The sequence below is a fragment of the Gopherus evgoodei genome, chromosome 1 (genome assembly GCF_007399415.2).
Source record: "Gopherus evgoodei ecotype Sinaloan lineage chromosome 1, rGopEvg1_v1.p, whole genome shotgun sequence".
NCBI lineage: Eukaryota > Metazoa > Chordata > Testudines > Testudinidae > Gopherus > Gopherus evgoodei.
In genome coordinates, this window is record NC_044322.1 from 77,635,907 (window position 1) to 77,661,720 (window position 25,814).

The following is a 25,814-nucleotide window of genomic DNA, read 5'->3' on the forward strand; positions in this document are numbered from 1 at the left end:
GCCTCTGGTACATGGCTCGCCAGAGTAAGCACCCTGGTGGGCCAGGCCAGTTTGTTTACCTGCTATGTCAGCAGATTCAGCCGATCACAGCTCCCACTGGCCGCGGTTCGCCGTCCCAGGCCAATGGGGGCTGCGGAAAGTGGCGTGGGATGTGCTGGCCGTGGCTTCCCACCAGGGGCTTTCCTTACAGAAGTGATGACCTCTGTTTGAGAAACCCTGGGCTAGAGAGATTCAGATTCCTTCCTTTGAATTAAACATAGTTATCACTCCTAACATGTCTGTCTATTGAAGGAATTCAGGCTTTGAAATTTTGAAAAATATATTGCTTGTATAATTTAAATTGTCATTATTTGCATTTTTCCTGTGTCCTTTTGCAAATCCTGTTTTTCACACACACAGACTAGACCAGGGTTTCTCAAACAGGAGTAGCCGCTTTTGCAGGGAAAGCCCCCGGTGGGCCAGGCCGGTTTGTTTACCTGCCCTGTCCTCAGGTCCAGCCCATCTCGGCTCCCATGGGCCACGGATTGCTGCTCCAGGACAATGGAAGCTGCTGGAAGCGGCGCGGGCTAAGGGACTTACATGAAGACAGCACTGTTCCAAGTGAGAAACTGGTACTTGAAATGTGGAGAAATGAAAAAGCCAGAAGCCATGGAAATGCAGCAAAATTACATTTATTGGAAATTCTCCAGGCATCACATGAAAAAAATTGATATATGTGAAACAGAGGATAAAGCACATTCAGTGCATCTAAAAACAAAAATAGTAGTATGTATCTGAATACCCTTGATCTTGTAATACACTACTGCAGTTCCCTGGGATTAGTTCTGTATATACATATTAGCTAAAATTTACTTTGAACAAACTGCAAAGAATTGCCTCTTCACTTGGCATTTTTCCATCTGGTGCAATGAAACATTATTGAAATACCAAGTCAGATTCCATGTAATTTTATAGACAGTGTAAGAGCTTGCACCCGACTGTAATAAGAAAGATAAATACAGTGATTGAATGAGTACTACCAAATCAGAAAACCACCGTGGAAATAAAACTAAACCCTGCAGCAATGAGCAGTGATTCTGTTGCTCTTTTTTTCCTTGAAATTAACATTCAGCATTGTGAGATAGAAAGCAGCTACATTCAATATTTGCTTTCCAATCAGTCTTACACGTAAATGACACTTTGCTGAATTTGGCACTTTGCTTGATTTTTATTCTTAAAAACAAAACAAACAAACCAAAAAAAACCTGCCTGGAATATAGCATAAATGGTAAGATAACATGATCCACTTTAACGTTCAAGTAACAACTCTGACATGAATTCCAAAATACATCTCTATTACATACAAACCACCTTCTTGCAGATTTACACTAATCACAACTGACTTTTTCAAATCTGTAGGCATCTTACTTATCGTCCTTTCGTTGACATACATACACTAAGAAATGACCTGGGCTTACCATCCTCTGTCTAGGACAGATTCACTCATGACAGGATAATTAAAATAAGTTTACAAAGTGGTGGTAACAGAATACAGGAATAGCATGAAAGCATTAAGCTGCATTTATAATACCTCCTTTCAAATGTGTGTTTCAAATCGATGCTTTAAATTGAAAGGTACATGACATTTAAAGTCTGGCTAGCTAATCCTCTCCCTAAACAGTTTCACAGCACAAGCCTGAAAATTATCTGATGTATGGTCTTTATCACGATGTGTTTGGGGATTCAGAACGTTTAGAAATCCTAGCTCCCCACTTTATCCAGTGCCTCATTACACCTCCCACCCCCCAAAAATTAGCCATATACCTGTTGGGGGAACCAGTGAACTGTGTGACAACAGAAGGTCTTACAAGGTTTCTTTTGCAATTTGAAAACCGTGTCCAGTTTTAAATATATTACCACAATATGTCACCTGTTGGAAATTAAGCTCAGAGTACAGACCACTCTGCAGCCCTATTTCCTTCCTTCAACTTCTACTGTCAAACTCCTGGGGTGGGAGAGGCAGGAAGGGAGGTAACAACCATTTTCTGGGTCTTGCTTTTTACTGACTTTTCAGTCTTGAGTTTTTTAGGCATAACTGCGACATAATGCCTGTCAATTTCAGCAGGTATGCAGGAATAATGTCCTGACTGGCACATTCCAGGCAGCATATGGCATTATAATTCTTCCTATAAGAGCCACACAGTGACAGTCAGCCTTAGTTATTGTTATATACACACGTCAGTAGAATTAATGACAGACACACAAGTTTACACAGAATTCCACAAAACATGTGAAACATGCTGTTCTTTGGAGGAAAAAATACATTCATCTTTTTCAAGTATTATATATATCTACATATATAGACACATTATCTTCATTTTGCTAGAAGACAAAAGATATGCATCTAGAATGAAATTTTAATTTACCACCACTTTGGGTTTCATTAGTGAAGTTCTGACCTTTTCCTTTAAATCAACACTAAATATACATCTACTTGTCACGATTAAATGCAACAGTCCTTTATTTCCCATTATGATATATACACACAACCATTTAAAAAAAATCTATTTTGATAACCTGGGATTTGCATAATGAGAGTGACAAGGCCCATCCGCTGCTATGAATGTCCCAGCACCGGTTTTAGGCAAACCACTACTGCTGCTTTCTGAGTTTTTATAGCAGCACATATATCTTTGCTTTCCCTTCATATCCGAAATTCTACCACCTGCAACTCTTACTTATGGCTTATTTCCTTGCTTTGTTCTATTGTTTGGGTTGGCATTTTCTTCCTTCAGGAGCAGTTCGCAGTCGGACAGTGCTTCTGCTGGCACGTATTTACTTATTTGCTCAATCGTCTTTTGATATGCCATCTTCTCTTGTTCCAGAGACTGGATTAAGCCCCGCATTTTGTTCTCTCGAGACAACAGGTTTTCCAGGTTAGATTCCAGACTCTGAATTTTAGCATGAGCTAGCTGTAAGAAGTAGGAAGAATATCGATTTACATGATCTTCTAAGAGATTCAGATGAAGACCTTTATTACCATATGTGATTGTACCCGTTTGCCTCCATACAACTCATGGACATAATGTGATGATCTGCACAATTGTGTGAGATTGTGAATTTTCTGTATGTATCTTTACAGGCTGCATGTTTTTGTCTTCTATCCCTTGCCTTTCACATGCTAGACTGAAATTCCAAAGGGGAGGGATATAGGGCTGCTAATGGAAGGTCATTAAATTGAGATAGTCCTCTATTCAAATACAAACAAACATACTAGACAACAGCTCCACCCAGGAGCTCCACCCAGGAGAACTGGTTTGCCAAGAGAGCGGTTGCCTGGTAAGGAAGACACCTGCTAAAGGCAGGTGATCTGGGAGTCACCTGACAGAGGAACTGGAAGGTTATAAAAGGGAAGGAACTGATCTATTTAAGGAACTCTCTCTGCAGCATGGGGCACAGGTCACTTGCTGGAAGATTCTCTGCACCTTGAAGTCTTTAAACCATGATTTGAGGACTTCAGTGGCTCAGACACAGGTTTGATACAGGAGTGGGTGGGTGAGATTCTGTAGCTTGTGTTGTGCAGGAAGTCAGACTAGATTATCATAACGGTCCCTTATGACCTTAAGGTCTATGATTCTGTGAGTCTATTTGAGGTTTTCAGCCATTTGGATTAGCTCAAGCAGAGGAAGGTTACTGCAGGAGTCTGAAAAGGCAGTGGAACCCTACCCACCTGAACATGGATCAATCTGCAAAGGAAAGGTGACCTAGACCGAGGGGCACTGTTTGTGGTTTTCTATATAATCTGGACACTGCATATTTCTTGTGTGATTAAGCAAAGAGCAATGGTGTTAGAATTCCTTACAAAGTGTCTGAGATTCAGCTGTTACACCTGGCAGCTCTCACAGGGGGATGCTAGACAAAGGATCTGCATCTTGAGTGTGCCTAGAGGCCCCAAGACAGCATTCAGATTCTGAAGGCTTAAAACACATGGGATCCAGCTGCTGGATCCCCTCACAATAGTCTCGTGAGTGGCCAAGAGGAGGTGCTCAAATGAATCTGTCACGCCTATTTGTACAGACACTGGTTCCATCTCCGAAACAGCTATTTTAAAAAATATTTATCTACATACCATGGCTTCCTCCTAGCCTGACGCTGCCCAAGGAACAGTTCAGATTCTAAGGATTCTTTGAAACCTCTCTATAGGGGGTAGGCAAACAGAGAGAACTCAGATGAATAACTGTCGACAATAAGAAGTTGCAGCAGCAACAGATAAAGACCCATGATTCAGCAAATTCTGTCCACAAGGAACCAACAGAAAGCAAATCGGAGCTTTCCAAGATAGTACCAAAAGGAAGAGACTGACATTCTTGGCTTTGACAGGTCCTAACAAGCTAAGAGACTTCTATTAAAAAAAAATAATAATAATAACTGGGATAAGAACAGTTACCAAGAGAATCTAGATATCTGATATGGAAGCCATGTTCCCTTTTCTAAGTGAAGATGGAGGAGGACTACATGTGTGTACAGTATAAACCAGATTCCTTCATGGAGGAAAGCACAGGACCATGAACAGTGGTGAATGTTTCTGGGAGAAATGAAGGAACCCTAACCAGATACTGTGACCGAATGCACCCTGTATTCACACCCTACACACTATTGTAATAATCTTTGTACAAAATTTGCCTTGTGAGGTATCATTTGAAAACTAAACTCACTGGTCAATAATATCATGGCAAAATGCATGTAGCAACATTATATGCAAAGTTATGAACAGAAGCTACGAACATATGAAATTATGACTCAAGGTGTTTACCAGACAAGTCAAAGGAAGCAGCCACTGGACTTTGGAAGAGATCCAACACAATAATGTGGTTAGCCCCATTGCTGGGAGCATGCGGTCAGGGATTCTACCTTGAGCCAAGTCTAGTTTAAATTTTAGTAAGAGAAAGCATTTTATCTTTTTCTCTTGTAACCATTTCTGATTTTATATTTGTACTCATTTAAAATCTCTGTTTGTAGTTAAATAAATATGTTTTATTCTTTAATTAAAACTAACCGAGTGTTGTGAATTGTTTAGGTAACTCAATTTCAGGTAGAAAACTGTTGGATATTGTTCTATTACAGAAGCAATGGACCTAAAATATCTGAACTGCCCAGGAAAGGGCTGGACAGTGCAAAACATACATTTTCGGGGGAAATTTGAGACTGGGAGTGTGTTGGCATCACCCAGAAAGTGGTAACCAAGGCTGATGGAAGCCAGAGTCTGACTGGAGTGTGCTGGCAGGCTGCAGTAACACACAGACATGCAGGGTGTGACCAGAATGCTGGCAAGCTGATTGTGAGTGATCCAAGTCGGAAGCTACAGCAGCAAAGCACTGCGAGGCACTCAACATTGCAGGGCAGGGGTGACAGACCCTCACTAGTCTGGACTGTACCCCAGAATGTCAGATACTATATTAAAAAAAAAAAGGAAACATCAGAAACATGACAGATCTATACACAGGGTAGGATGGTTATAGAGGAACAAGAAAGCAGATGGAGGAATGTTGTAATTAGGTAGAATAATAGAGATATGTACAAGGAAAACATCTATGGCGCTTGTCAAGTCAGTCACCAAAAATAGCTATTCTACCCTTTTTGGAAGAGAAAGAGCAGGAACAGATTGAGAACAGGCCAAAGACAGACACTAGTCCAACCAGTAACCAAAACCAAACTGAAAAAGGACCATCACAAGAAAAGAAAGGTGCAAGTGATCCTGGTCAGCAGATTTAAAAAAAATCAGGGCTGAGACAACAATGGCCCACAAAAAGGTTCATAATAAATATCACAATAAAGGTGCATGATAGCTGGAAAAATTGTGGGGATTTTCCGCTGAATCGTACACCTGGAAACAAACAAAACCAAGCAAAAGAAGATTTGATATCCCAGAATTATAGGGTTAGAAGGGAACGTAAAGGTCATTTAATCTAACCCTCTGCCAAGATGCAGGATTTGTTGTGTCTAAACAATCCAAGACAGTTTGGTTTCCAGCCTCCTTTTGAAAATCTCCAGTGAAGGAGCTTCCACAACCTCCCTAGGCAGTCTGTTCCATTGTCCTACTGGTCTGACAGTTAGGACATGAATTTCTTCAGTGATCTGAAAATGAAAATAGAACTGAAGATGAGGCCTTCTGAGATCCTTCCAGTGCTATATGAAAATAAATAAGTAGATCGCTACTAAAGATTAACTGGTCTGGTCCCATGGAAAGAAGGGTATTGTATTTTGTAATAATGCAAGATAATACAAAGGGGGAAAATAATCAAAATCCAGATAGCCAATGGGAGGTATGAACTTAGAATGAAATCATGCTTTAGAGTTGATAGGGAACATGCAATTGTATCTAAGTTTGCGAGGAGACAGTCAGCCAAAGCCCAGTGTGATACAGAGTATGGATGAGCCAGACATTTGCAAACTGAAGAAAAAACAAAAAGTGAGGGGGCTGGAGGAACTGATTTATCAGAAGATTAAAAAGGTTGAAGATGTACAAATTATCCAAGAGCTAATTAAGAAGGTGAGGATGGACATAATCTACAGGTATTTGGAGAAAGTAAACATCAAGAAGGAAGAGGAATTATTTAAATGGGTACAGAGGACTACAAATGGCGTAAAAAAACCAAAACATCTAAAATACAAAACAAGAACTTCTTGACTGCAAAAGCTTTTAGGCTGTGGAACAATCTCTCAATACCAAATTTTTAAACATTTAAGAAATTGATTTTTTTAATGACTTTAAAAGAAAATTCCCTGTTGGCTGAATTTTAGGAAAAAAGTTAATGCATGGTGATCAAATTATCTTTGGCTATTTACCTCTAGCTTCTCCAGCAAGTCCATATTTTGCCTCTTTAGCTGACTGTTGACCCTCTCCAGTTTCTCCAAAGGTTCACCATCATCACAGGGATTCAAACCTTCCTGCAGCTCATCCTGTAGTACATGGTACTCTACTTCATAGGCATGAAGTTGTTTGGAAATATCCATCTCAAAAACCTACCAGGAGAGGGAAAAAATAGTTTTGCTTACAACAGGGAGCATTAAATTCATTTGATTAATTGGCAATTCTACTTGGTAATTAAAATATTAAGTAAACCTTCTAGCCTAGACTTCATTGCCCTGACTAGAAAGGAACAATATTCAGGAAGATTTAATTGGGTCATTATTTTACGGTGGCCAAATAATGACACCAAATGAGAATACAGCTGATCGGATGTCAGGTTCTCAGACCCTGTAGAATTATTGTGCTGACTCATCCAACAGCCAGACCATGTGGGTCTCATCAGCTCTAATTCAGAAATATAACAGGTGAAGAGGAAGATATTCAAAGACACAAGTGAGAGTTAGACATCCAGCTTTCATTGACTGTACAGACCCTCTCCTGTACGGACAAGAAGGATGATCCAGTAGTAAGAGCAGTAGCTTAAGACTTGGAAGAAATGGGTTCAATTCCCTGCTCCATCACAAACTCCCCATATGCCACTGGGCAAGTCACTTAGCCTCTCTGTGCCTTAGTTCCCATCTGTAAAATGTGTGTGATAGTACTTTTCTCCTCAAAGGGTTGTTGTGAGGATAACTTCATTAAAGATTGTGATGCACTTGCACATTACAGTAATGAGGGCTATATACACACCTAACGGATGGACTGCCTATCTGAGCCTTTGAAATACAGCTTTAGAGAGGCTCTAAAGGAAGAGAGAGACAACGGCTAGAGAGTGACACCAGCCTTGCAGGGGAAAGTCTTAGAAACAGTCAGCTCAGCAGAAAAAACCTCAGGCTCAGATTGACGTTTGCTGTTTTTCAGGTGACTCAAATCTAAGCAACTCTAGATTGTGTTCATTACTGAACACAAACATACTGAGTGACTTCTCCCTCTCATTTAGAGATATGCTTAATACCTGATAACCCAATGAAATTAATGACGATGCATGTTACTATTATGTCTTATTGCTTTTTATCATATATTGTTAGGCATAGTAAGAAGCACACATACCAATTCAATGTTCATGGGGATAGTAAGGCTCTAACATGGTAATCCCAACCAATGAGGTCAGGAATTTGAGAACCATGTTTAAAAAAAGCATACTAGAGTAGAACAGATAGGCTGAGGCATGGGTTGGCTAGCGTTGTTTTCTGGAAAAAGATCCTTTCCCCATCGATCAGGGAAACTGCTAGCAACAGCCATGTCTGAATGGGTTGTTGCTAACATGATTTTAAGCATAGTGCTAACTAGGTCATAAGGATTTTCTAAAATTCTCCCAGTACTTCAACGAAAGCTGCTCTGCGAAAAGAAGTTAGGGCTTGTTGTTAAGATATCGGACTGGGCCTGAGACCTCTTCCCAGCTTTATCACAGACTTACGATGTGAACACCTCTCAGCTACAGCTGCCCTTTGGTAAAATAGGAATAATAATAATTCACAGGGTGTTGGGATGATTTAAGCTTAAAAAGTTTTTTAAGTGCTCAGATGCAGCCCATATAAATTTCTAGATAAATGACGTCAGAAAATCTTCAGTTTAGATACAGCCTCTCTCTCTCTCTCTCCTCAGTGAAGGCTGAATTTTTCCAGTGACTGTTGTCTCAGACAAGAGAGATCAATTTATCCAAAATACCATTTATTTATTTTTTGCCACTCGCTCTTCGTTAGTGATGGATTTTTTTTTCTAAATCAGACTAGAGGCCATCAAAACTATAAAAAATTGATATGACCTACAGATTACAAGTATAGTCTAGAAAATGATTCCTTGAATTTAGTGTCATAGCAACTGAGAGGGGATCTAATTGATATTATATAAATTGAAGTAAGTAACTCATCATTAGCAGAGACCCCTGGATTCATCTTAGGGTTAATATCTTATAAAGAAATAAGGGGGAAAAACCCCAACCTTACCTGGGTAATAATCTTTTCCATTTGAAGCTTAGTCATGTCTGGGATAGTGCCTTTAAGGAAATCAACAATATTCTCAAAACTCTCACATTCCATTACAAGTGCTTCTTGGCTGCTAAGTAGACTCAGAGCTACCTTAAATATGACTTCAGTTCCTTGAAGAAAGATAATGTCTAAAACAGAAAAAAACTGTAAATATATTGAAAATAAGGATTAAAACTATTTGGGTTAATTTTTGTGCTGGGATACTTTCCTTTGCCTTTCTATATTTGAGCAGTAGTAAATTGTGGAGGGAAACGAATATAGAGTCCATCATATTTTGACTATGTTATTTTCGTTATTTAGAAGATACCAATATTTCAGTATCAGCTTAATAAATGAAAAAAATGTACAAAAAATATTTTACTGCCCTTTTACAGATGCAACGCTTTAGGGAAAAAAGATTGTACGCTTGTTGGACAAGCACACTCTGAAGACCTATGAAGTGTGAAAGGCATTTGAGTATTGTTATAATGTATGTGATATTAACCATATTAAGAGGAATGTATATTGTTAATTTAAAAAAAAATCCAAACAGACATTTATTACTAGGAGCTGATCATTAAATGCAATACAGAATGACATAGTTAAGAAATGACTTATCCTACTGTTCACAAGGTAGTAAATTGCTACTTCATTACTGGAAGCTCCTCAAAAGGCTAAAAACCCTACTCATGTATAAAACCCATAGCAATGCTTCAGTTGTCTATAAATTAAGGCCCTGATCCTGCAATCTGATTTGCTTGGGCAGATCCTTATGCCCAAATGGGGAAATGTCTTAGACCCACGGAAGTCAGTGGAATTTTTGCCACTGACCTCCACAGAGCCAGGATTTCACCCAGGGAGTTTAATTAATAAGTAAGCTGGGCTCTGCAAGGGTTCATGAGTCTGAACAGATGAGATTGCAGGGGTGGGAACTAAAACAATGTTTCTGGTGTAGATCCAGATGCTGTACCTTGCTATATTTGTTTAGGGAACAATCACCTATGATCCTCCCTCCAAAAAAGGCAACTCCCTGACTTCAAAGTCTATTGGCGCAACAAATCATGAGAATACTATTTTTAAACAAAATGCAAAATAAACCAGAGTACTTATTTTTTACTATTTTGCTTCTGTTAAGACAAGCATGAATGAATGAAAAAAGTATTTAAACACTCACAATCATTATAGAGAAATAAATGAACCGACACCTAATTTTCTGAATTGGCCCCAAAATAGGAAATAAAATCTTAAGTCTATTTTTGTTATAAAATCAAAAAGAGAAAAAATATTAATGACTTAGGAAAAAATAATTAAAAAACAAACAATAGGATAGAAATTAAGCAGACACTTTGAATTGAAAAAAAAAAGTGCAGAAACACTTCACAAATGCTACAAAGGAAAAATCGGAAACAACTTACTATTGATTTAAGAGAAAGTATGTGATATTCTTCTCATTTCTTGATAACTGTAGTATATTACAGTATCTAGATATCTGTTGTATTTTTAGACAAACTCCCACAAAGTTGCATGCATAAAAAGTAATTTTTGAAATGAAGAAATTTGAAAGTATTATTCCTAAGCTATTAATAAGATGCAGAAATTCAATGTGAAATTCAATGTGATCCTATAAACATTTACTACCTTGAGTAGTTCCAGTGAAGTTATTGTAACGAACACTGCCCTATAATGCATCAGACCCTAAAAGGTTATCTAAATAGAAAATGAAATGTACTAAAGTTGAAAACGGTTTAATTTTAAATAATACCTGAATAGCTAAAATATTCATGAAATCAAAACTGAGTATAGTGTTCAAGTTACTGGATTCAATAGCTTACTTTAATGAAATCTACAGAAAGAAATGCAGCGAACTGAAAACCTGTTGTATCATACTTTTCTCCATAATGATACAATTCAGAGTTTAGAAGTCCCAAAACAAGACTGTACCTCTTGAGATATACATACTGCTCTTGAGTAATCCTATGCAAAATAGGTTTAATACTTGTATCATCACTAAGGCTACGTTTTAGTCACAGGTATTTTTAGTAAAAGTCACAGACAGGTCATGGGCAGTAATCAACCTTGGCAGAGGTGTGGCTAGGCAGCTCTGTGTGCTGCCTCTGCCCAGAGCCTGGCTTTGCAGTTCCCATTGGCTGGGAACCACAGCCAATGGGAACTGCAGGGGTGGTGCCTGCAGGCAGAGGCAGCATGCAGAGCTGCCTGGCCACGCCTCCGCCTAGCAACTGAGAAAGGGAGATGTCGTCGCTTCTGGGGAGCTCCCCAGGTAAGCACTGTGCAGAGTCTGCCTCACCTCAATCCTCTGCCCCCAACCCACACTGAAACTCTGCTGTGGGGGAGCGGCACACGGTGGCCCAAGACGTCCCCGGAGGAAACAGCCGCTGCAGAAGTCATGGAACTCATGACTTCTGTGAAACTCGCAGCCTTAATCATCGCTGTTAATGAGTTAAGTTTCTGATGTCTACTTGACATTTAAAAGTAAAGTTTTTTTTAAAGTGGTAGTACAAGTGACTAAAAGCTTCAGCCTTTAAGTCTTTATACTGTAATAATTTCCTGTTGCCCGTTTTTTCCTTCAGTTTAAAAACTTTCACTTTGACTTTATTTAAAAATAATAACAAAAATTGTGGCTGACAACTGGAACAAGTTATCTGGCATTATCTATTAGTATATAAAACAAAGTGCAAAATATTCCCATGAATGTTTTCCCTTACATTATACAGGATATTGTGCTGCTTATGACGGTGATAAAACACTCTCTTACCAAAAACTCTGGCTACAAATCCTAATGGAAACTGAGAAGCAAACAATGTGAGAAACCAGGGTGCAGCATAAAGACTGGGGCTGATTTCATTCTCTTCAAGATGATTATAGAGGTCTCTGTGATAATCATGGAGGAGTCTTGAAAGTTGATACATCTGAATCTATAGTAGGTTATGAGAAAGAGATAAAAAAAATGTTGAGCTCTTCTCCAAATTTTTCAATCACTTCACAATGCACTTCAGGTGAAATCAACCCCAGCACAGAAGGCCCAGTAAAGTAGAGCATAAGTGGAGTATAAGCCCTGTGTGGATCCTCTACCTTTGGGTGAATTTCAGTCTCAATGAATTAAAACCAAACACTTGAAGTAAGAAGGAGCAGTTTGAGCCAGACCATTTACTATTGAAGTACCATCTAAATTCACAGATTCTAGATTTTAAAGGACAGAAAGAACCATTATGATCTAATCTAGACCCCTGTATAACAGGGCATAGAACCTCATCCAGCAATTCTTGCATCAAATCCAATACTCCAAATTACCCTCCAGGTCAGCCCTCTCACAAAAACAAACCCCAGAGAAACCACCCCATCCCATTATGGATAATAGCCCAGTGGTCGGGGCACTCACCTGGAATGTGGGAGAGCCAGATTCAAATCTCAGCTCTGTATGATTTAGAGTACTTGAACCCAGCTGTTCCACACCCCATGTGAGTGCTCTGACCCATGTACTATTGTATAGAATGCGGTAGGTCTCACTCTGTCCCATTGGAGCTTTTGCATTTTGGATAAATAGTTAAATATTCTTTGTGCCAGAGTGTGTGGGGGGGGGGGGGGAAGCGAGTGATTGACTATAGCCCAGTGGTTCGGGCACTCACCTGGGATGTGGGAGAATCAGATTCCAGTCCTTGCTCCAAAACAGGCAGAGTGGGGATTAAAATCTTGGTCTCCCACATCCCAGGTAACCACTGGGCTGCTGGATAGACTGGGATAGATGGACACATGCATGACAGACAGACCCCAAAATTCTCACCCCATCTGTCTTTTGTGTGCAGCCCAAACCAGTAACTGTGCTCAGAGCACACCTACTGGATTGGGTCCTGCATACGAAATAGGTGGGGGAACAATTAGTTTGAGAATCTTGCTGGGGCTTAGGTATGAGTAAGGGCTCTGAGCAGCTCATTAGCTGCAGAGGCAGTGCCAGAATTTAGGTGACTTTGCACATAGCTACTGGCAGAAATGTGGGTCCCACAGGGATGTAGGTGCCTACAAGGTTAAGTGGCAGCTGAACGATGGTTTTGAGAATGTCAGTGGCACCTTAATGTTGGATTTAGTTGCCTAATTACCTCTTTGAATCTAGCCCTTAAGAGACTAAATTCAACAGGCTTTCAGCAAGTCCCAAATCCTGATGTCACTTTTGAAAATGGGATGTAGCCTATTTAAGGTGCTTCTGAAAATGTTACTCCTTGTTCCTCCCCAAGCAAGAGATGTATTAATCTAGAACTCCTAGAATTCAGTGGGCAAAGGAGAATAATAGAACAGTTAGCAGTGACCTATAAATCCATCAATAATTCTTTCTATGGGAAAAAAATATTGTTCACATCTTAGTAAAGCCTTATGCACGTAAACTATGCAAGCTTTCTAATCCTGCCCAAAACCAAATGGGATTTGGTTTTAACTACATGTTCCATTTAATTTGCTTTTGATCCTCTAGCTAAATCATCCTCTATAATCTCTTTAGCAGAGAAAACTTGTGTATTTTTGTCTAAAATAAGCTATTCACCTAAAAGCCAGTTCTAGTTATCAAAAGTCATTTTTCTTTAATACATGGAAAACAAAGCTAGAAATGATAACACTCTCACATTAAAAAATAAACAAGAATGAGCATGAATGTTCTTCTTAAAAAAGAGGAATTTATGGATATATGTCCATCCTATTTGAGTCCATCAGAGTTCAGACCACAGAAGTTGCAATGGACAAAATACTTTTCCCAGATAAAGTAATTCTTTATTCCTTTTCACACTCTTTGCTTCATTATAAGAGAACCAGCCTGTAGTTTAAAAATAATTTGTCTAAGACTCAAAAAGGAGAAATATTTCTCTTATTTATTAAATGGTACAAGTCCTATGACTGGGGCCTGTCCTGCCCTACCTCTACCTCCTGCCTCCTACCGCCCTCCCCCTCACCCCCCCCCCCCAAAAAATGGGTTAACTCTCAAAGGTATCTACCAATGCGTTGCAGATGAAGGGATAGGGGAAAAATTAACCTAAGTTTTGACTATTGTTTATTAGATGGCCATTGCCAGCTATATATCTGATCGCCAAGCCATTCAGTCAAAGGCTGTCTTCTTCTAGATCTGCCACTTTCATACTTTGCTGAAGTTACACAAAACAAAATGGAAGTTGGTTTTGTACATCTCTGAGCCTCTATTTTCTCAGTTGTGAGAAGTGCAAACCTCATGCTGTCATTATTTCTGATTGCTGTGTATTTACCACCTGCTCCCAAGGTCTCCATATTCTAAAAAACACATTCACTGAGTCAGAACAGACATTGGGAAGAGATATACAGTGTCATCAAGCATAAACCTCACACTATGGTCTGAAATTCCTCCTGCCGAAATATGGAAAAGACAACTCCCTCTCAATGTAAAATTGGCCCAGTCAAACACATGCAGTGCAGGAGGAAGCTCAATTTGAAACTCAGACTTCAGCTTTTGTATGTGAAAAAGTTGAAAATATGACTACTTCTCCCTGTCTGTAGCTCAGACAATTCAAGCTTTAAGGAGAGAATAGGGTTTTGCATTCACTAGTTAGAGCAGCATTCCATGAAATAAAGCACTAAACACCCAATGCTTTCTCTGTGAGCCATATGCAGAGACAGTTCAAGGTTAACTAGGGCCCATATCCACCAGGATGTAGACTAGAAGGATGAATTAGGTAACACAGAGACAGACTAGATCCTTTTCATGAGTCTCTGAAGCAAATTTGTAAGTGAAGGGTCTAACAGCGTGCCCCTCCTACTTTCAATACAGCAAATTCACTAGCCATTCCAGGAAAGAAAATAAATGCATGAATTGTCAGACTTGTCTGAGGGCATATAACGTATGACCTGCTGCTTTTCATTCACCATTGAATAATGGTTCAATTTATGTTCAATAATGAATTATTTCTAATGCAAGCATATGATACCAAATAGATTCAAAGTCTACTTAGTGGAATTACTGCACCAGGTTTCAGTTTTTGAAGCGTCACAAAAGTTCCTGTTTCAGAAAGCTAATAGTCCAAGGCACTCAAAGACAGCCACAGGGTTTTTAAAAAACTCATAATAAAAAAGATTATCAAACTTAGAATACTACAGTTTACATAGATTACATAGAAGAGGGCTCTTTCCTAAAGAGGGGCTGAATTTTGGATAACCGGTTGTTCAGTATGTTTTTAAACTTTGTAGCCTAAACTTTACATTTTTTCATTGAAAATGTATAATATCTATGTGAATACTACAGAAGTGTGCTGGTTATAGCTTGATGATTACACATTTTCCCACATTTCTTCTCTCTGCCATTTTTATATCAGAAAAATCTGTGAATTGATATATCATTTAGAATAGCCAGAAGAGATAATGTCCTATCAGTAGCCTAACTGACCACTGGATGTCACTGCTGATCTAATTTGAGAGAAATTTTATTCTGAGCAAGTTCTGGTATAAAATGCTATAGCCAGTGTGACATGGGCAGGAGTTGTGCATGTTTTCCCATATAGTACAGCTGTGATAGAGCTCATGAGTCTTAACTCACAATTCCCTTGCAAAGAACTTAAGCCTCTCAACTGAAAACTGCCAATCATACCAAATTAGGTTGTAGCTTCAAGATGCAGGCAAATGTCTGCAAAAGACTGAGATGAAACTGAACCCATGCTTGCAATGAAAGCAGAGTTCAGAGCTCCACTTTCTAAAGGTGAGAGCCAGTTACTCAATGGCCATCTAGCCTCCTTTAAAAAGGGTCTAAAATGTAATCTATCCAGGTGGAAGCCAGAAATTGAGACAGTTTAGTTGAGAGAGGAGACAAATTAAAAGAAAACAGGATGGAAGAATACAAAATAAATTAATAGTACAAGACCATAGATCAGGCACTTCTGTTTACTTTGTCTCACATTACAAGAACAAAGATATGTTCCATGTAATTGAAAGGCACCCGGGGAATTACATTTCTAACAGTGGTCAGCATTTATGAGGCCTATTACAATTACTCTATGTGGGAACCAGTATACTTGAAAAAGTTATCTTTTGATGAATAAGCTGCAGTCTCAGGCCTTTAGTTCCTTTTTTAACATTAGATACAATTGCATTCCACTGAGTCTGAGATAGTTGTGTCTCCACATCTCTATTCCAACTCTCAAACTCTCAAATTATCAATCTTTGGCAGAGGCTTTTTGGGCCATAAAATTGTAAAAGGACACCACTGGCCAAGAAAATCCAGGAACTTTCCTCCAAAACAATAAAAGTTCTGGAGGTTCTGGAGCTCCCAATGCATCCTGTCCAAACACATTTGTAAGTAAATGCTTTAAATGGAGATATTTCCATAGTCTGGAACAGGGCACACCAAATTGTTGCTGAAGATCTACAAATGGTTTAAATTCATCATTGTTAGTTAGCTGCAACAAAGTTATAATTCCTCTCTCCATCAGATCTCTCCACATTAAGGTTTTGCCACTGATTTTAAGGATAGGACTGCCTCTACATGGATGGAAGCAGAGCTTTCTAGATAATTTTGACCAAGCTTACCCCACCACCGTCACTGTGGGAGCTCCGGAGCCATCAAATCCGTAATAATTCGATCCTACAATGCCTGAAAGGTGGAGAGGGTATACCAATTCTTGTTCAATCTGAACACAAGGTGTGGTCCTGGGTGACCAGATAGCAGGTGTGAAAAATCGGTATGGGGGTGGGGAGGTAATAGGACCCTATATAAGACAAAGCCCCAAATATCAGGGAAATAGGGACATCTGGTCACCCTAGGTTCACATGGTCATATTTAACAGCCACAAAGATGCCTGGTTTAACAAAAAGGATATGATAATTTTCCAAGTTGGGAAAACAAAATTCTCCCAGACATATTTCTTTTATGGATGTCCTGGAATATTTTTGGTGATCAATATCCATAAATATTTCATAGAAAAAGACTGTCATTGAAAGTCCTAATTTGAAAAAGTACCTCGGTGCGTGTACTTGTTAATGCATAAGATTTCTGATTTCCCCTCAAATTAATTTTATATCCTGAGAAAAGTTCAAACTTATTAATGGTGTTTAGAAGGCTAAGAATGGTAACCTTAGACTTAGATACAAATATAAGAGCATCCTTTGCAGACAGCATAGTTTTGTGCTCTGTTTGGCCTACCATGATACCATGAATATGTTGATTTCCTTGGATGGCAATGGCTGAAGGTTCTAGAGCTAAATCAGATGGAAGAGGAGAAAGGGGGCAGGCCTGCCTCATATGTCTCTGTAATGGAAAAGGGGCAGAAATGTACTATTGGTAACTACCTTGGAAATTGGGTTACAGTATAAAAAAGACGGTTACTCACCTTTGTAACTGTTGTTCTTCGAGATGTGTTGCTCACATCCATTCCAGGTAGGTGTGCGCGCCGCGCGTGCACGTTCGTCGGAAACTTTTTTACCCTAGCAACTCCAGTGGGCCGGCAGGTCGCCCCCTAGAGTGGCGCCGCCATGGCGCTCTATATATACCCCTGCCGGCCCGCCCGCTCCTCAGTTCCTTCTTGCCGGCTACTCCGACAGTGGGGAAGGAGGGCGGGTGTGGAATGGATGTGAGCAACACATCTCGAAGAACAACAGTTACAAAGGTGAGTAACCGTCTTTTCTTCTTCGAGTGATTGCTCACATCCATTCCAGGTAGGTGACTCCCAAGCCATACCTAGGCGGTGGGGTCGGAGTGAGAAGTCGCGGCACGGAGCACTGCAGTTCCGAAGGCCGCATCCTCCCTCGACTGCTGGACCAGGGCGTAGTGGGAAGCAAAGGTGTGGACCGATGACCAGGTCGCTGCCCGACAGATTTCCTGGATGGGCACACGGGCGAGGAAAGCTAGCGACGACGCCTGCGCCCTGGTAGAATGCGCAGTCACACGGCCCGTAGGGACATGGGCCAAGTCATAACAGGTCCTGATACAGGACGTAACCCAAGAGGATACCCTCTGGGAGGAGATAGGAAGCCCTTTCATACGGTCCGCTACCGCCACGAAAAGCTGGGGGGATTTTCGGAAGGGCTTAGTCCTCTCTATGTAGAACGCGAGAGCCCTACGAACATCCAGCGAGTGGAGCTGCTGCTTCCTGCCTGAGGAGTGAGGTTTTGGGAAAAAAACCGGAAGGAAAATCTCTTGGTTGACGTGGAAGGCTGAGACCACCTTGGGCAGAAAAGCAGGGTGTGGTCTCAGCTGCACCTTGTCCTTGTGGAAGACCGTATATGGGGGGTCTACCACAAGAGCTCGGAGCTCCGACACCCGTCTAGCTGAGGTGATAGCCACTAGAAAGGCAGTTTTCCAAGAGAGGTAGAGCAGGGAGCAAGTAGCTAACGGCTCAAAGGGGGGCCCCATGAGCCGGGACAACACCAGGTTAAGATCCCAGGTTGGAGCAGGGGGACGGACGTTAGGGAATAAACGTTCCAGCCCTTTAAGGAATCTCGACACCGTCGGGTGAGAAAAAACGGAGCGACCGTCCGCACCCGGGTGAAAGGTGGAGATAGCTGCTAGGTGGACTCGCAACGACGATAAGGCCAGACCTTGCCCTTTGAGGGACCAAACGTAGTCTAAGATTTCGGTTACCGAAACTTCCATAGGGCGGAGATTTCTCTCTACGCACCAACAGGAGAAGCGCTTCCATTTCGCCGAATATGTGGCTCTTGTGGACGGTTTCCTGCTGCTCAAGAGCACCTCTCTCACAGGCGTGGAGCAGCGCAGCTCGGAACCAGTCAGCCACGCAGGAGCCACGCCGCTAGGTGCAGCGACTGCAGGTCTGGGTGACAGAGGGTCCCGTGGTCCTGGGTAATCAGGTCCGGATGAAGGGGCAGGGGAACTGGGTCGGCTATGGCCAAGTCCAGCAGCATGGTGTACCAGTGCTGCCTGGGCCATGCCGGGGCCACCATGATCACGAGAGCCCTGTCCCTGCGCACCTTCAGGAGGACCTTGTGGACCAGAGGGAACGGGGGAAATGCATAGTACAGGTGGGTCGACCACTGGATGAGGAAGGCATCCGCTATCGACCCCGGCTCCCTGCCCTGAAAGGAGCAGAACGCTTGGCACTTCCTGTTCCCTTTGGACGCGAAGAGGTCCACCCGGGGATAACCCCACCTCCGGAAAATGGAGAGAGCGACGTCCGGGCGAAGGGACCACTCGTGTGACAGGAAGGATCTGCTCAATCGATCTGCCAGAGTGTTCCGTACTCCAGGGAGGAAGGAAGCCCTGAGGTGAATGGAGTGGGCTACGCAAAAGTCCCAGAGTCGTATCGCCTCGTGGCACAGGGAGGAGGACCTGGTGCCTCCCTGCTTGTTGATATAGTACATGGTCGTCGTGTTGTCCGTGAACACGGCGACACAACGACCCTGAAGCTGATGACAAAACGCTTGACAAGCAAGGCGGACCGCTCTCAACTCCCGCATGTTGATGTGGAGCCCCACCTCCTCCTGGGACCACAGGCCCTGTGTCCGCAGGGTCCCTAGGTGGGCCCCCCAGCCTAGATCTGAGGCATCCATTGTCAGGGATACCGAGGGCTGAGAGGGGTGAAAGGGAAGACCCGCACATAATACGGACTGGTCTAACCACCAGCCGAGAGAATCTAAGACCTTCTGGGGGATTGTGACTAACATGTCTAAAGGTTGCCTTGCCGGCCTGTAATGACTGATAAGCCACAGCTGGAGAGGCCTCATGTGGAGCCGAGCGTAGTCGGTCACAAAAGTGCACGCCGCCATGTGGCCTAACAGGGTTAGACATGTCCTCACTGACGTCAATGGGGCTGACCGCAAACGTTGAACGATCGCCGCCATGGTCTGGAACCGTTGCAGAGGCAGCGAGGCCCTGCCCACAGTGGCATCCAGGACGGCCCCGATAAATTCCACCTTCTGCGTGGGCCTCAGAGTGGACTTGTCTGTGTTTATCAAGAGGCCCAGACTTGCAAATATGGCGGTGATCATGCGGACATGGCTGTTGACCTGCTGTTCCGACGTGCCCCGAATCAACCAGTCGTCCAGATAAGGGAACACGTGGACACGGTTGCGCCGAAGATGCGCCACGACAACTGCCATGCATTTTGTAAACACCCTCGGGGCCGTGGACAGGCCGAATGGGAGGACTGCAAATTGATAATGAAGAGCCCCCACAACGAAGCGGAGAAAGCGTCTGTGGCGCCAAATGGCAATGTGGAAATACGCGTCCTGCATGTCGAGGGCGGCGTACCAGTCTCCCGGATCCAGGGATGGAATAATGGTCCCCAGGGATACCATGCGGAACTTCAACTTCACGAGGTATCTGTTGAGTTCTCGCAGGTCGAGGATAGGCCTGAGGCCCCCCTTGGCCTTGGGGATCAGAAAGTAGCGGGAATAAAACCCCTTGCCTTTCTCGTTTTCCGGAACCGCCTCTATAGCTCCTTTGCTGAGGAGCGTCTGCACCTCCTGCCGAAGGAATTGCTCGTGAGAGGGGTCCCTGAAGAGGGACGAGGAAGGAGGGCGGGAAGGAGGAAATGAAACAAACTGCAGGCGGTATCCCGTCTGCACCATGCTTAAGACCCAGCGGTCCGACGTTATTTGGGACCACGCCGGGAGGAAAAACGAAAGGCGGTTGGAAAATGGGGGGGAAGGATCCATAGGGGAAACTGTTACCGCGCCCTCGGGCGCACCTTCAAAATGAAGGCTTAGGACCAGGCGGGGGTTTTGAGGAGCCTTGGTTCTGCCCCCCTTGGTTCCCAGACTGCCTGCGCCTGCCGTTCCTGCCGCGGCGCCTGTAAAGGTCCTGCCGCTGGCGGAACTGGGAAAACGGCCTACGTTGTTGCTGTTGTTGCGACCTAAAGGGTCTACGCTGCGTCACGGGGGTGTGCATCCCGAGGGACCGCATAATGACCCGGTTGTCTTTTAGACTCTTGAGTCTGGGGTCTGTCTTATCAGAAAACAGGCCCTGGCCTTCGAAAGGAAGGTCCTGTATAGTGTGCTGGAGCTCCGGCGGAAGGCCGGAAACCTGCAGCCAGGAGATGCGACGCATCGTAACTCCTGACGCGAGGGTACGGGCAGCCGAGTCCGCAGCGTCCAAGGAGGCTTGTAAGGCCGTGCGTGCGACCTTCTTGCCTTCGTCCAAGATGGCCGTAAACTCTTGGCGAGCATCCTGTGGCAGCAGCTCCTTAAATTTGTCCACTGCCACCCAGGAGTTAAAGGCGTATCTGCTCAGCAGGGCCTGTTGGTTAGAGACCCTGAGCTGCAGCGCCCCAGCCGAATACACCTTACGGCCAAGGAGGTCCATCCACCTGGCTTCTCTGGATTTGGGGGCCGGAGCCTCCTGGCCGTGACGCTCCCTATCGTTCACCGATTGCACCACCAGTGAACCGGGAGTCGGGTGAACATGTAGATATTCGTATCCCCTAGAAGGGGCCATGTACTTTCTCTCGACTCCTTTCGCTGTCGGAGGGATGGAGGCCGGGGACTGCCAGATAGTATTGGCGTTGGCCTGGATGGTCCGTATAAAGGGCAGGGCGACCCTGGTGGGAGCATCAGAAGAGAGGATGGTGACAATTGGATCCTCTATCTCCGAGACCTCCTCTGCCTGCAGACTCAGATTTTGAGCCAATCGCCTGAGGAGGTCCTGGTGCGCCCTGAGATCCAGCGGGGGGGGGACTGTTGGAGGAGGTACCCGCCACCGCCTCATCCGGGGAGGAGGATGATGAGACCCCAGGCACGAGAGTGTCTAACTGAGGGTCTTCCTCAGCCCTCACCTCTGCCTCCGGAGCCGCAGCGGAGTCCTGCTGTTTGGACCCTTCCTCCCCTTCCGGGGAGGGAGGGGGGCGAGACAAGGAGGCTTCAGGGGCCCTACGCTCTGCAGTCGCCGGTCTAGCAGGGAGCTGCTGGGGGCCCTGGGCCTGATGGTATGCCCAGGGTGTCCAGAATCCCCACTGTTGTGGGCCTTGGTCTTGCAGCGGCGGATCACCGAACAGCGCCGCCTGCCGGTCGGTGCCCAGCGCATACCCGCTGTCCGTCTGGGAGGATACGGACGGCTGTCTCGAGGGCCACGGTGGGGCCGACCCCGGATGGTAAGGGTCTGCGCGGGCCGGCACGGAGGATCGTCTCGGTGCCGGGGACCGGTGCCGGGAGTCATATCGGTGCCAGGACCGGGATCGGGACCGGGATCTGTCACGGTGCCGGGATCCTGATCGGTACCGGGCGCCGCTTCGGTACCGGGACCTGCCACCAGCTCAGTGCCGGGAGGTCGACCGGGACCTACCACCAGCTCGGCGCCAGGAGGTCGACCGAGACCGGGACCTGCCACCAGCTCGGTGCCGGGAGGTCGACCGGTGCGGCGAGTAGCGTCGGGAGCTGCTCCTGGAGTCGCGGTGCCGGTGTCGCCGAGTGGAGCCTGACCGCGACCGCCTCGATGCCGACCGTTGCCGCGAGTGCGACCGGTGCCGCTGAGGGGAGCGGTGCCGGGACTGCGAGCGGCGTCGGGATCTGGAGCGCCCAAGACGTCGGGACCTGGATGGCGAACGACTGTCTCTGGGCGGCGCCGACATCATGGGCTTGCCTCTGGACACAACCCGCACCGGAGGTACCGGGGGTGGCAGCCGAATGGGCTCAGTCAGGGCAATAAGGTCCCGAGCCGAGGCGAAGGTCTCCGGTGTGGATGGGACCACTACCTCAACCCCAGATCTCATGGGGGAGCTCGGCGGCACCGGACTCAACGGACCCGCCGGGCCCGGAGTCAACGGTGCTGACGGTGCCGGCGGCGCCGCGGCCGATGTCGAGGCCGGGCGCTCAAGCCGGGTCTGCCTGGCCGGAGTATCAGACTTCGACGGCCTTGGCTCTGATTCCAGTGCCGGAGAGGGTCGGTGCCGAGGAGTCTTCTCGGTGCCGGAGCGATCCAGTGCCGATGCCGATACCACGGCCTGCGAAGCCGACGGGTCAAGTGCCGCCTCCATTAGGAGAGTTCGGAGCCTCTGATCCCTCTCCTTCTTTGTCCTCGGCTTAAAAGCCTTACAGATGCGGCACTTGTTGGATCTGTGCGATTCCCCGAGGCACTTCAGGCACGCTTCGTGGGGATCGCTGGTAGGCATGGGCTTCTTGCAGGCCGCACACTGCTTGAAGCCTGGCGAAACAGGCATGAGCCTGGCGCCGGGTGCCGGGAAGGGCTAAGCCCCCGGCGAAGAACTACTTAACAACTATTTAACTAAACTATCTACTTAACAAACTAATTAACAACTATAATGGAACTAGAGATGAACGATAGATAAACGATAGAGAACTAGGAGAGCTAGGGACGTGGAGGACAGCTAAGCCGCGCTCCACAGTTCCAACGACCGACACGGCGGTAAGAAGGAACTGAGGAGCGGGCGGGCCGGCAGGGGTATATATAGAGCGCCATGGCGGCGCCACTCTAGGGGGCGACCTGCCGGCCCACTGGAGTTGCTAGGGTAAAAAAGTTTCCGACGAACGTGCACGCGCGGCGCGCACACCTACCTGGAATGGATGTGAGCAATCACTCGAAGAAGAAAAGTTTAATCCAAGCAATAAATTGGTTACCAAACCCAAACTTTGCTAACACATGACAAAGATAGGCCCAGGCCTCATAAGAAGTGACAGCTAAGGATTCTTTAGAATATCCCGACGCAGCAATATCATCAATCAGTTGAAGCAAATTATCTGAGCTATGCCTTCATAACGAAGGAAGTTACCTGATTTATGCGTATGACAAGTGAGAGACCTTTGTCCCGTCACATAGCAAGAGCTTTAGCTAAAATCTTAGCATCACAATTGATTAAAGAAATAGGCCTGTAATTACTACATAGTCCAACATCTTTCCCAGATTGAGGAATAACTGAAATTACAGCTTCTCTTAGAGCAGACAGGAGAGTTTGCTCATTCTTGGCCTCATTGAATATTCAATAATCTAGGTGTTTAATTCAATTGGGAACCCATCTGTGCCAGGAGTCTTTCCAACCTTCATTTCTTTGATAGCCAGAGTTAGTTCTGCGATTTCTAGAGGAGCATCTAAGAGTTCCTTCTAACAGCCAGGTCTGTGGCAGAGACAATCCACTAAAAAGCTTGTCTAGGGCATCTTTACGGATTCCCTCCAGGTAAATATAGTTTTGAATAAAAAACTTTTGAAATTGTTTATTAATGTCTGCCTTGTATATAATTTACTGCTACTACTGTGATTAGCAATCTTATTTCTGTAAGCCTTTTGCTTAAATCTATATGCCAACAGCTTCCAAGCTTTCTCACCAGATTCCCAGTAGTTTTGCTTCAAACAAAATAAAACAAAATGTAACCTTTTGGGACAGAAGTTTGTTGATTTCATATCTCAGATTGATGAGAGATCTGGAGCTTCTCTGGGGAGGCTGCACAAGGATAGTTTTACATCCAACACCTTAATTTCCTTCACAAGGGTATCAAGTGTATGTTCTCTCCATTTCTTTTGAAAGGTGGCATAAGAGATGATACAGCCTCTGAGGAAGGCTTCCCAAAGTGAAGTAGCAGTTGGAGCACTTTTTTTTTAAATTCTAAATTCTGCTGGATAGAGTTAACAAATGATGTAACAAAACAGAGGCATTTAATCTTCACCTTTTAGTTGGGGGTGTCCTTGTTTTTACTTATTCACTGCATGAATGCAGGGGCAAGCAGACAGATAAAAACGATCATGGTTTATATGGGGTTTGGGGAGTGGTTGTTTTTGCTTTCTTTTGTTTTGTTTTTTTGAGGAGAGGGCAGAAAAATGAGCAGGAAAGGAAGGGATGAAAAGAAAAGTTTCCAAATGGAAGAGTATTAGGGTTTGTGATGGGAAGAAGTTGACAACTCTGAAGCTTCTATATCAACTTCTAAATGAGAAAATGAGAGGTTTGGCAAGGATAACTATATGCATTTTACTCACCTCTAGCACTTATCCCAACAAACTGCAACTTTCCAAGTATCAGAACAGGCACAACCTCTCGGAAATCCTACAGCAGATTCAAGTTTAGTTTGTTTTAGGAGAAAGGACCAACTTACCTGTAGTGACAGCATGTCTGGCCTGTACTGTTTACGGAAGCCAAGATCATACATGAGGAATTTCAGCATTTCAAAGGCTTGCTCCTCACTCATGTGTAGAAGCAGTACTCCAGCCACAAAGCTGATACCTTGGCAATAACCCACTTCCTTGTCCAGCAAAGAATAAGCTTTCAGGAGATTAAAGAGTGACAGCTGCCCTGCTCCCAGTTGGGTAGAGAAGTAAGGGTGTGTAGGGAATGTCCTGCCTGGCATAAAAATAAAAAAGAGAGAGGTATTTAATTTTCAGTTCTCTTTGCTAGAGAGACAGAAATCCATAAAACTCCTCTCCTCTGTATTTGCAGAAGTTTCTCTTATCAAGCCTTCCCAGGACATATCCTTAGAATTAGATTTAAATTATTAAACAAAATTTGGATAATTGGTCATACTTTCTGACTAGGGCAATGTCAAAGTTGTACTGAATAAAACCATATCTTGGGTAGTTCTAGGGCACCCATTGCTGTTGTACCTAAGCACTGGATAATTATTTGTTATACACTTTTTTTTTTTTTTAAACAGAAAAAAAAAATCAAGAGAGGTTCTGGAACCTATTGTTTTTTCCCCCAAAGTTGTACTATAGATACTTCAGGTTAGGGCTAGGTTCAAGCTGCAGGATCCAGTTCTGTAAACCTGTGTTACAGTGACAAAGTCTGACTCTTTAGCTCAAATGTAGACACTCATAATTTCATTCTGGACATTTCCAGTCCAGTCCCTGAAGTCAGCCTAGATGAAGGCCATCACACTGACTCACACATGAATTTAATATTTCTAGTTCAATAACACCATGTTTCCAATCAGATCCCATTACGCTAGATGCTATACAAACACACAGAAAGATAGTCCCTTACAATCTGAGA

At 44.1% G+C, this 25,814-nt stretch overlaps 1 protein-coding gene across 2 annotated transcripts in view; it reads right to left on the bottom strand.

Moving 5' to 3' along the window:
• Nucleotides 1–655: 655 nt before the first annotated feature.
• LOC115653343 (TBC1 domain family member 4-like) overlaps nucleotides 656–25,814 on the bottom strand; it is a 79,776-nt gene continuing 54,617 nt past the window's right edge. For both annotated transcript variants that reach the window (XM_030566515.1, XM_030566506.1), the window contains 5 exons: nucleotides 24,922–25,166; nucleotides 11,690–11,849; nucleotides 8,896–9,065; nucleotides 6,826–7,002; nucleotides 656–2,951 (listed from right to left, as the gene is read on the bottom strand). In XM_030566515.1, coding sequence (XP_030422375.1) covers nucleotides 2,718–2,951; nucleotides 6,826–7,002; nucleotides 8,896–9,065; nucleotides 11,690–11,849; nucleotides 24,922–25,166 — 986 coding nt within the window. In that variant the 3' untranslated portion in view covers nucleotides 656–2,717. The remainder of the gene's footprint in view (nucleotides 2,952–6,825; nucleotides 7,003–8,895; nucleotides 9,066–11,689; nucleotides 11,850–24,921; nucleotides 25,167–25,814) is intronic.